Genomic DNA, 11979 nt, shown 5'->3' on the forward strand with positions numbered 1-11979 from the left:
GTCAACATAGTCCACATAACATCTGGGCAGGCCAGCCACTGCTTTTAATTACCTGCAATACAGTCACTCAATGTTCCGGCATATCCGAAAAAAACATATATAAAATTGGGAGCGTGGGGAGAGCCGGTGCAACAGTCTGTATCGTGTGTTCTCTCAAGGTCAACACAGTTGTGCAAATAAATATTCATTCTTAATCTTATCCCCGTTTCAATGAGCAGCCAATCTGTGGAAGTGTACTTCTGGAGAAAATATGCTAATCCTGACAGATGTGCAACAACACTGCGAAGTTTACATACCCAATTTCTCTTCCAAAACATGACGGCTAATTATGTGATGGATGTGTCTTTCAGCCATAATGTGGAAATGATTGCTTAAGAAATTATATTCATTTTTTTTTTGTTTTCTACTGGCAGCCTCATCATCATAACGCATTTCTCAGGCCATGGAGGTAAACTAAATCCTTCTTTAAACACTCTATACCATGAGCACATACCCAAAATCACATCCCACGTTTGTTTATCCAACTTTTTTTTTTTAGCTCCCTAAAATGGTAAACCTGCAACAGTGTGCAAATAAATCTCTCTAAGCTACTATACATACTGCAGTAATAGATTCTATACTCTGAACTTTTTGCATTTTACATACGGGAATTTTTCAACATTAGATATGGGAAGAGTAATACATGTAATAGAGTAATTATCGGGAATTATTTGGAATCAGGCAGGGATGGTGGCTCAGCTGGAGAGCGTTGGCCTGACAGTTCTGAGGTCCCGGGTTCAATCCCGGACCCGCCTGTGTGGAGTTTGCATGTTCTCCCCGTGCCTGCGTGGCTTTCCTCCGGGCACTCCGGTTTCCTCGCACATCCCAAAAACATGCAACATTAGTTTGACACTCTAAATTGCCCCGAGGTCTGCTTGTGAGTGCGGATGTTTGTCTCGATGTGCCCTGGGATTGGCTGGCAACCAGTTCAGGGTGTGCCCTGCCTCCTACCCGTTGACAGCTGGGATAGGTTCCAGCACTCTTGCGACCCTTGTGAGGATAAGCGGCTAAGAAAATGAATGGATGAATATTTGGAATCAACAGGTGATCATGTGTGTTGGGTCACTCTCTTCCACTTAACAATTCATGGTGCCATAACTCGAGGAGATGTCAGCTTCCCACATACACAAATGAAGATTTTTGATCATAAATATTGAATGTGTTTAGTATATAAGGTTGTTGACCCTGACCCTTTTTGGACACTATTATCGGAAAAAATTCACTCGTAGCAAACCTCAGACCTAAGAATAGCGAGCAAGGTTCCATGCAGGCAGTGTCCAAGGTGTAGTATGTCTGTCGTGTGGCTCCACTTCTCTGAACAGGACAAGTGATACAGAAAATGAATGGATTGAACAATTAATTGATCATTAATTCACCACGTTTGCTCAAAGAAATGTGCTAGATGATGAATAAAGCATTACAAAGTATTGTATTTTCTCATAAAGACTATTGAGCATTTTTCAAATGCAGAAAGGCGCTATTAGGGATTTTAAAATTAGAAAGAGAGGGGTTAGGCACACATAAAGTAGTAACTGTAATAAAGCTATTTATAGTTGTTGTTGTTTATCACTACCTTGATAGCTGTGGCTATTTTGGTTGACAACATATTGTGCTGGTCCCAGCAGGGACCCGTGTCAACAATAGAATCAATTACAATGCAATGTTGACCAACACATGCATCGATTCAAGAAGAACCAATTTTGACTATGAATAGGGCACGATTGCGAGTGGACAGGAAATATGGTCAACAGTGAATAAATCAGAAGGAATGTAGTATTTACAAGTGCTACATTTATTTAAAAGTACACAACACTATTAGGTACACTTTGTCCAAAAATCACATTGAAATAGAGGAGAACAGTAAAAGCCATGGAGGAACATCATCTTTGGTAATGTTAAGTAAAAAAACAAAAGAAAAAAAAACATTATAATTCCACAAGGGTTCAAAACAAGCAAAAGAGCTGGAACGGAAGAGGTGAAGAATATCTCTGGAATTGAAAGATGACGATAGCTACATCGAAAATGCCTCTTTGCAGCTTGTTTCCATTAGAAAAGTCTCATTTTTCTCCACATTTCCATCAGCCACCCTCATTTGTGATGTAAATTATTTCACCCTCCTTTAAGTATGCTTTTTTAACATCCACAGTTAACAATTACTGACAAAATCAACATGAGCATAGAGTTCAGAATATTGTTTTGCCGATATTTTGCTGCTATATTTAGATCATCTATAAAAGAAGGAAAAAAATGTCTTTCATGATGACTCCAGTGAACAGTTTTCTCTTAAAAGTAATGCTTTTTAAAAGGAATACGTATATGCCGACGGACATAATTATTTGAAATAAGCACATAATCAACAAAATTATTGCTAATCATTTAAATATCACAGTATTCAGTGCTAATTTTGAACTGAGAATAAATTAGGTAATAAAACTCTATATACAATAACACTGTACACCACATCACAGCCAGAGATGATGTGTTTTCCAATCTATTATTTTTCCAGATAGTATAAATTAATGTAACGGCAGGCACTAATGGCAACCACAAGACCTCACCACCATATTTCTGTACTTCTTGAGAATGACATTTGAGCTGTCGTCAAAGTAAAGCACTGAAATGGCATTGAGTTTGGTGGGGGCGCAGCACGGCTTTGGCACATTGTCAGGAAACATTAAATGAACCTATAAAAGACAGCAGAAAAGAGCGGGCTTCAGAAAGAGGTGTGAATGTTGGGACTTTGCAAATGAATTACGGCTGCTGAGAACATGGCGGTGACACATATGCTGACAGTGTTTGCCGCGCACACGTGCACTGTGCACACACACTTCAGTGGGAACTTACCAAAGTTTGGACAATGGCGTGATTAGTTGCGTTCATGTGCGCATTAAGTGGGAACGAGCATTCGCCGTCGCAATAAAAAGCAGCGTAGCCTTCAGGCGCTATTATCCAGTCCTGCAGCATGACGGGAAATTAAATTTCGCTGGATTATTTCATATGACAATATCAGCGTTACTGAGAGACGTTAAATTGCTTGGTCCTACCTGCCAACCCAAATCCCGAAAACTGACGTACAGCTCGTGCTTCTTGCAGGCTTGCTTTTGTTCACTCATGTTGAAATCTGAAATGTAAACCCGTTTACGATATGGCACAACTGATGATAAGACTTCAAGTTTTCGTTTGGACAACATGGCGTTATAAGCCTCTTGGAGCTGGTACATAAGTCGTTAAAATGAATTTGAAGCTGTTATTTTAAGGAGCCGTTGGAAAATATTGTTGCTTTAAAAACATTTGCTGTATAAAGTTGGAAAGATTTGACAGCAAGTGTGGCTATTCACACAGATTGAAATTTTATAACTGGAGACCCATTTGCAAACCAATTCATGTGTAACAGTTTTTTAAGACATTTTGTACACAAATGACCCGTGACTCAAAATAGACCGTGCAATTTCTCATCACAGGAAGCAAAATTGGGATTAAAAGAGCGGAATACATATTTTTTTTGTATTCATGGGAATGATTCATCCTGAGTGTTCCACCTTGGACAAAAATCAACTTTTTCCTCTTTGAATATGAATGTGCAGCGTGGGATTTCTTTTTTAAATGGATTCATTTACAGCTCGACGGACAGAGCATCTATCTTTATCTTACATGTGGATCTTGTTTTTTGCATTTTATTGTTCATTCTATGCAAAATACTGTATTAAATTTATAATTAAATGGACAAAATTCATAAAGATTAATGAAATTGACCCTAACTAACTTGATAGATAGGGACCAGCAAGGCCTCTATGTTGGCCTTAACACGATCAGAAGCAGACCTACCTTTACAACCTGAAGTCCATTGATTTTGTCCATAAAATTGTAATAATGTATTCCCAATGGTCTATACATTTCGATCGTAGGAATTTTCATTTATTCATTTTCCTTACCACCTATCTTCACTAGGGTCACGGGAGCACTGGAGCCTATCCCAGCTGTCTTCGAATGAGAGGCGGGTTACATGATTTGTACCTGTTCAGAATTAATACTGCTGCATTATTTACTGTAGGTAATAAATATTACTACAAAGAAGGCCGGAGCATCAACGCGGACACCGGACTGTAATACTGCAGCACCCAGAACCAAGCAGGAGCAACTTGGTAAGGTAACGTTAGCATGTCAGCACTTTCGAACCCAGTTAACTGGATACCAGAAATCGTAGCTGGTACTGTCAGCCTGTTTTGCCAATGGAAAAGCGTCGTCGCAAGCAGATTCGGGCCATGCTGATTATGAAGCGTACCTCCAGTTTTAGGTGCCCTTGATGATTCCTGTTGATGTGTGGATTTATTGCGGTTGTGGTTCTTCTTTTTCCCACTGGTGGCTCTGACAGAGCGAAGCAACACGCCGCTGGCCTTGAAGAAAGCAACCAGGAAGGGTTGCTGGGACTGAGGTCCGTTGCGCCCCACAATGCCGGCAGATTTCATGTTGATACTGCGCCCTTCAATTACGATAAATATGAAGCACAAGACAAGGAGGGACAAAGACACACATGTGGTTTTGCTAATATAATGACCAAGGGCATGTTAAATGTACTGTGAACATTAGCTACAAAAGAATCTCAAATCTTTGCAACATCCTACTGAGAGCTCTTTCTTATATTGTTTTTATACTATATTTCTGTCACATCTTTTTCTAGATTCTGTTCCAAGTAGATTTTTTATTTTTTTTTGCCAGAAAACATGACGATGGATTTTGCATTCTCGCAATGCTTTGTTGAATTTTAGTCGACTTTTTATTTGAATCATGCTTTCCCAAAATGTACTACATGAAATAATATGACGAATCTTACACCGCCACTCAACTATTTATATGTATTTTTACAAAAAGGTACCTTGATGAATGAAATACTTCCTGCTGGACTTACACATTTTCATGTATAATATGGACCCCAGGAAGTACTGTATAAGGATTCCCAATTACAAAAGAAATTGAGGATATGAATAAATCGTAAATATCTATGTGGCTGCTTCAAATGAGCATAATTTTATTACTATTTCTACTACTGGTGCAAACAACAACTATATGAATAAACATGTTCTTAAAAGAAGACTTCTATGACAGTGTCCTTTAAAACAGCATTATTATTTCGTGACAGAAAAATTTGCAGCTCTTGTCACAAACTTTGCAGTTGTACCTCATGTGTTGAGGTGACACTTTTGTGCTTGAATAAGTTTAAATATATTTTAATCAGACACATTGTGCATTATTGACATTTTGTAAAGATGGACATCCATTCAAAAGAAAGTCAAGTAAGCAAGTAAAGTAAATAATGTTGCTCTAGTAATTATTAGCGGAGGAGAAAAAAGGAGGAGATCTTGACCTACCATCTAAAGTCTCCACACATAGTTGGAGGCCCAAATTCTGCTGTGGATTCATCACCCAGTGGTTGCTGGTAGCCGTTATGTCAAACACGAGCCAACCTCCATCAGATGCTTGAACCCTTTTGGAGTCGAGCAAGAAGGTTTCCGCATCTCTGCAAGTGAGAGAGATTATCTATCGATCACCTGAACCGATTAACTGCACAAACTCTGAAATAACCCCTTTTACATACTACAATTGTAAGTTTGAAAGGGCTCCTTTAAGTTATCGCGTTTACTTTCCGTGCTTTTCAGCAGCAGCTCCACTCAGGCCGTGAAATGAATGTGGGCACTTATTTGTTGAATTATAAACAAATTACTAAAGTCTTGGGCTTCCCTCGGCTCCAAAGTAAATAAAAACTTTCTGTGCACCTCAGCATTGCAAATCCTTAATGGGTACACACACACACACACACACACACACACCACACACACACACACACACACACAATGAAACCATATGGCTCTTTGAAGGCATTCTTATTCTGGATTCAGGAAGTCTGCACAAATTACAACACATCAGACAAATTAAGTAACAGAGACTTACAATTTCTGAGATGGACGCTTGAAGTCCTACTCAGCCCCCCCCCCCCCCCCCAAAAAAAAAAAAGCCAAAATGTAAGTGTGACAGTCGGTTCTCCATCTCATCACACTATCATCATTGTAAAAACAGTTACTTTAAAGTACCTTAATTAGTGAAACGAAAAGATGGATGTGTGTTTTTGGTTTGTTTTTGTTTTTGTTTTTTTTCTGTGATTTCAGAGCTGTGTGGTGAAAAATCTTCCATGTTTTGATGTTATTTACTGGGTAAAACATCTTTCCCTTTTTGATCATATTCTTGTTCATTAGATTAGTTTTTTTTACATGAGCCTAACATAAGAAATCAATGAGGTAAAAAAAAAAAATAAAGAAAAAAAGCTTGTTAATCTGCATCAGGTGCTTTTATGTCAAGAGGCAGATCAACTAAGGTAGTTCCTGCTATGCTTTTGTGGTCGCATTATGACGTTCAAAAAGAAGCAGGATTTTCCACATGGCCCCCGAAAGGTCACGGGTTATTCCCGTGTTTATTACAGGTGTAATAAAATCCAAGCTCAGGAGGAATTCCACAAATATGTACAGTAGTGGGCCCAAATCATGTGCACATTCAGATTGTGCGTGTTCTGTAAGAGGTGCAGAGAATGAAAAGACGTGAATGTAGTTTTGTAATGTCACAGCCCTAATTGATTGAATATGGCATGATTATGATATACAATACTATATGACCTGATATGATATGACATTATATGATGTAAAGGCCATGCGGCCATACCAGCATTTTAATCAGAATTGGATCCAAGTTCCTCAGTAAAGTGAAAAAAATAATAATCTTGTCAACTGGCTCGCCACGTCGAGTGTAATATGAATTCATCATTATTACTTAAAATTAGCAAACATTGTCATCTTTCAATTCTTTTTTTCTTCGCTCGGATCAACTTCCACTGTGGTTTGTAAGATTTTGGTTTCAGTAACATTACCTGCAATAGCCTACACCCTATGAAAACAAATACGCCAACATAAACCTTTCCTCTTTAAGACGCAGGTGTTTATTGACTCTGGCCTATTCAAAGCCCTCGAGGCTCGTATCTCCCCTTCGATCACCCGCACATTTTTTTCCACCAAAAAGCTCACTTTTGAGCAGGCCCGTGTGCATTCAGCTATGTCACTATTTAAACTTCTGTTAAATAGTGGAGCCAGGCAGGTATAGTGGGTATAACAGTGACCACGGGGAGCACTTGGGAGCCCCCCTTGTGGTTTTGTCTGGGACTCGGCCAGCCGGGCAAGAAACACAAGACGGGCGATAAGTGATGGACCCTCCAAGCTTCATAAGTGGCCAACTTGCTAATGGGCTTCTCTTTATCCGGGAACTATATTTGTAAGGCCGATGTGGTGTGAATGAAGGAGAGCAGAGATAGAGATCCGAGGGTGTAAGACAATAGCCGCTACTGTCGCGTGTTTAAAGACTGAAGCGTATGAAACCGTTTCAAATTGTATAGTGTTGAAATGCAAAGGCAGCGTAAGACTAGAATGCTAATTTTATCAAAAGATCATGACAAACAATCACCATTATAAACCCCTTTGTAATGAATTTAAACATTTTTTAACTGTCATACAAATGTACAAAAAAAATCTGTTTCAACATTTGTGACATTTAAAACATGTTTTACCCAGAAAATTATGGCAGGACTTAACATTTTACAACTTTTGGAATATTCCATATTTCAGGGTCCATGAGTGTTAAGGTATCATTTAGGTTAGGTCCTTACTTGTTTGGAAACTCCTTAATGACTTGATGAATCGTAACCTTCAGCGTGAGATTGTCAAAGCGCCCGTGGCTGCGGTCCTTATAGATGCGAAACTCCGCAGCGGTGACCGCCTCCCCATCCGGGATCTGAGTCAGATCGAAACGGAACTCCTTGTAGTGTCTTCGTTGGTGAGAGAAATCTTTATCTTTCTCCACTGAGAAGGGAAATAGTACAGTGTGAATTTCATTTTTAGGTCCACAAAATATGACCTCACACCTCCTGAACATTTTGTATGAATACACTTTTGGGGGGGCTGATCCTTTTTCACATCTTCTTTTACATTCCTGGTCCAACCCAAACATTTTGCCTCCCAACAAAAGCACTTTCCACTTCATTAAATCAGTCAAGTGAATACAGGTAGCGGTTCCCAGACAGGCCCTCCACTGTGTGCCCAACTGCATTCTGCGGCCATGATGAATGGGCTGTCAGTTAAGAAAACAGGCTGATTTCAATTAAAGACACTTTGCCGTGCTCCTCATGATGGAGAAGAGAGCAAACAAGATTTCTCGTTGTCACGTGAAGCTCGGCGCTGACCTCATTGCTGACCTTGAGTTGACCTTCGATAATACCATAATACCGTATTCCTGCAAATAATGGCCTCATGGCTAATATACACTGTCTCTGAACTGATACAAATAGACACCTGAATGGAAGGTATCATAAAACGTAAAGAGACGGAGCCTCTCGAAATTCAGTTGCTGACCAAAACATCAGCACCTATGGAGGCACGTAAAACATGACTTGGATAAAGTCAACTGCGAGATGATATTGAGACATCTTTTTCAGGAATTCGTGTTCCAGCCGACTTTGTGCTTGTGCTGCAGACAGTTTTGTTTTACTCAATGTTAAAGGCTCAGAATCTCGAATGGGCTCCACCCGCCTGATTCTTTTATTTGCCGTGATTTGGATATGGCATCAAGCAATGCAATGAGCCTGGAAGGGAAAAATTTTGATTAGAAGAAATTCCGCATGAAAAAAAAATGCACCAAATAGATTAAGCAAAGTAAAAAGTGACCTCATTTATTGTTGAGAAAACAAAAAGAAAATTTAAAAAATCCAAGGCTAGACAAGACGAATTTGCAACATCTCTTGTAACTACTGATTCACAAACGCGTTTGTAAATATTTATCAAAATCCCAACTCTAATTAAAATGCAGATGCCAATTTACTTACAAGCACCTCATATGAACATGGAGTGGAGCAGGATTCCTGTGATATTTTTAGCAGGACAGCCCTTTTATTTTCCTAAAACTTCACGACAGATGTACAGTAATGTTTTCATATAGATATATTCAGTCATTTACCTGAAACAACCTGGAGCCTATCCCAGCTGACTTTGGCCAGGCGGCAGGTAGGTAATTTGCATAGTTATAATGTATTCTCTACTCATTTAATGTAATAACAAATTTGTACCAATAAAGATAATTCTCTGAAACGATGGCTTGGTGCACGGTCTTCTCCCCATAAATGCCCCGGCTACTAAATATAATATAATATATAATATTGTATATGATTATCCAACATCCATCATAATGTCCATGTGTAATTGTAACCTGGCCCAAATACTTTTTGTGATATATAACCAGCTCAATAATCACCTTTCCCCGAATAGAGAAAAAGCAGACCAAGATGTGATATGCCTGAAAGATGGTAGGCTGGCTTGTGGGATGCCACATCCCACACCTCCACAGCCCCCACAGCCCTGCTTGGAAAGGGCATTTGGCTGGCATCTTCAGTGATATTATGCAGTGCTCTTTCCAGATATTTTATCGTGAGGGGTCGCCTGCGGCTACTTAGCACAAACAGGTCAGAGGTCAGGTCTGACTCTTTCCCCACTGAGTGTGTTCCATTAAAGGAGCCACAGGCAGTAATTTGAAGCAGAAGTGCCACCGAGCAGTAAACATTCCAAATTCAAGTGGAGGAGACTTCAATGATGGTGTCTTCTGATTAAGATCAATGCGATCCTAAAAAGATTCTTGAATAACTCTTGCATTTTTTTTTCTTTTGGGGTGGGGGAGGCAGCAGATTTAAGATAAGCCTCGTCACATAGCGTATATCAGCTTGTAAGAGAGGTGAGGTCAGTCGCTATATTTGAGTGTAACTGTAATAAAGACAGAGGCCCATTGAACACTTCACTGACAGTCACCAGAACGAGAGCAGAGCTTTTAAGGCTGACAATGTACATGCCCCGGTGGAGCGTTAAGTGGAAGCAGATGGGCTTGGGCCAAGGTGAGTTACTGCCAAGCAACTCCACACAAATTCACTACTACTGAAAGAGAAAACTTATTGAGCATGTCAACACCAAAACCTTGCTCAAATGATCTCGTGGGACATCAGTCTCCAATTTGTGTTGAATATCATCATTTTAATTTGGGAATCGCCGGTCGGGTGCAAAATGAAGACTGTTTGATACACATGAAGTAAAAGTGTCTGTCAATATTGGTCCCACTGCCTTCTCCTTTAAATGGCAGGAAATAATTAAGGCTCATTTTCTCAAGGTCACACAGTCATCTGATAAGTCGCGCTGAACTGTGGGCTCAAAGGTCACAGCTACTGAACAAACACAGCAATTATAGAGATCAGCAGTCTTTTACACCTAACCAAAACAAATACATGAAATGTTTAAAGGCCTTGCAATGTAAAGACAAATTTCTCCTGTCTCACATTCCACAGTGACTATAGAAATTGTGTACATTCTATATCCATCCATCCATCCATCAATTTTCTGAGCTACTTATCCTCATGAGAGTCACGAGTGCTGGTGCCAATCCCAGCTGTCATCAGGCAGGAAGCAGGGTGGTTGCCAGTCAATCGCAGGGCACATGAAGACAGACAGCAGTCGCGCTCACAATCACACCTAGGGGCAATTTTTGGTCTCCATTGAATGCATGTTTTGGGGACGCGGGAGGAAACCGGAGTGCCCAGAGAAACCCCACGCAGACATGGGGAGAACATGGAAACTCCACACAGGTGGGGGCGGGATTTGAACCCCGGTCCTCAGAGCTCTGAGGGAAATGCTCTACAGTTGCCCCACCATGTCGCCGACATTCTACAGATCGTATTCAGTTGAAAATACTTCTAAAAGCAATGGACGCAATTGATTCCCACAAGAAAGATCTATTCAGATTGAATACAAATGTTCACGTTTTCATTAATAATGCAGTACCATGAAAAAAAATGATTTGACCTTGATAGCACTCTCTCCAAAGGTTTTCTTGTCACAGGTTGTACCATGGACACTTTTACATTATGTAATACCATAAAGGAACATACAGTACCTGTATTTGGTAGGCCCTAAATAAAAAACAAAATGTTCTCTCAGTTTCCATTCACCGTATCCTGTTACAGGTCCATGCACCTATTTAGAACATGGGCTAATTTGAGGTATTTGATTGAGGTTTTGTTGCATATGGATGAACTCTATGGCTTACCTATATTGACAAAACTCATCACCATGTCTGCATCATTGAGAAAGTTGTTGTCATGCGTCGAGGTGAGAGCCGGGCTTTGACCCAGCAGAGGGGCCGCCCGGTAGGACTGTGCCACACGGGAGTAGCTCACATGCTGGGGACTGTAGTAACCCTTCCTGGAGTGCCCTTGGGCCTTTGCAATGTGGGTTTTTCCTGCACCTTGTGGGACCACCTCTTCCTCCACGGCCATGGCGTTGTAAAGGTCGAGCATGAAGAGCGGTGCGGAGGATGCCTGCTTCCCAGGAGAGAAGGGCCTGGGGCGGTGGGGCAAACCCAGGATGGAGAGGATCTCCCTTTGGATCTCGCGTCGCTCGTGATTGCGTAACTTCCTGTAGATAAAACTGGAGTGCACATGGTTGTCACTGAAGGCGCAATGAGCACAGGACAGAAAAGTCAAGCAGCTCCAAACAAGTCCAAGCATAGTGCGGCTCCAATGGGACATGTTGCTCATTTTAGGCTCGCAAGCTCAACTACATTGCACAGTGTGGAAGACCTTGAGCAGATATCCAGGGTGGAATCATGGACGCATGGAGGACGCAACACAGCCCCAAGCTGCTATCTGGGGAGGACTCAGTGGAGACAAATGAGGTATCAGCTTGCAACCAAGGCGGCACTCCTTCTCCTTTTCCTTCTCCTGCTCAAATTTAAACTCATCCACGGTCCATCCAAAGTCCCACTGACTATTTATGGACTTGAGACAGCGTCCCTCACCTCACGCCTCTGTGATGA

The 11979-nt window shown here is 40.8% G+C and overlaps 1 protein-coding gene across 1 annotated transcript; it reads right to left on the reverse strand.

Annotated features, from left to right (window-relative positions):
* Window positions 1-1835: 1835 nt before the first annotated feature.
* bmp5 (bone morphogenetic protein 5) lies at window positions 1836-11979 on the reverse strand. The gene is made up of 7 exons (XM_061836864.1): window positions 11212-11979; window positions 7742-7934; window positions 5406-5554; window positions 4322-4519; window positions 3084-3160; window positions 2884-2994; window positions 1836-2723 (listed from the first exon to the last, which is right to left on the reverse strand). The coding sequence occupies exons 1-7, from the start codon at window positions 11699-11701 to the stop codon at window positions 2574-2576; spliced, it is 1368 nt and encodes a 455-aa protein (XP_061692848.1). The 5' UTR covers window positions 11702-11979; the 3' UTR covers window positions 1836-2573.

This window comes from Syngnathoides biaculeatus, chromosome 12 (assembly GCF_019802595.1).
Source record: "Syngnathoides biaculeatus isolate LvHL_M chromosome 12, ASM1980259v1, whole genome shotgun sequence".
NCBI classification, from domain to species: Eukaryota; Metazoa; Chordata; class Actinopteri; order Syngnathiformes; family Syngnathidae; genus Syngnathoides; species Syngnathoides biaculeatus.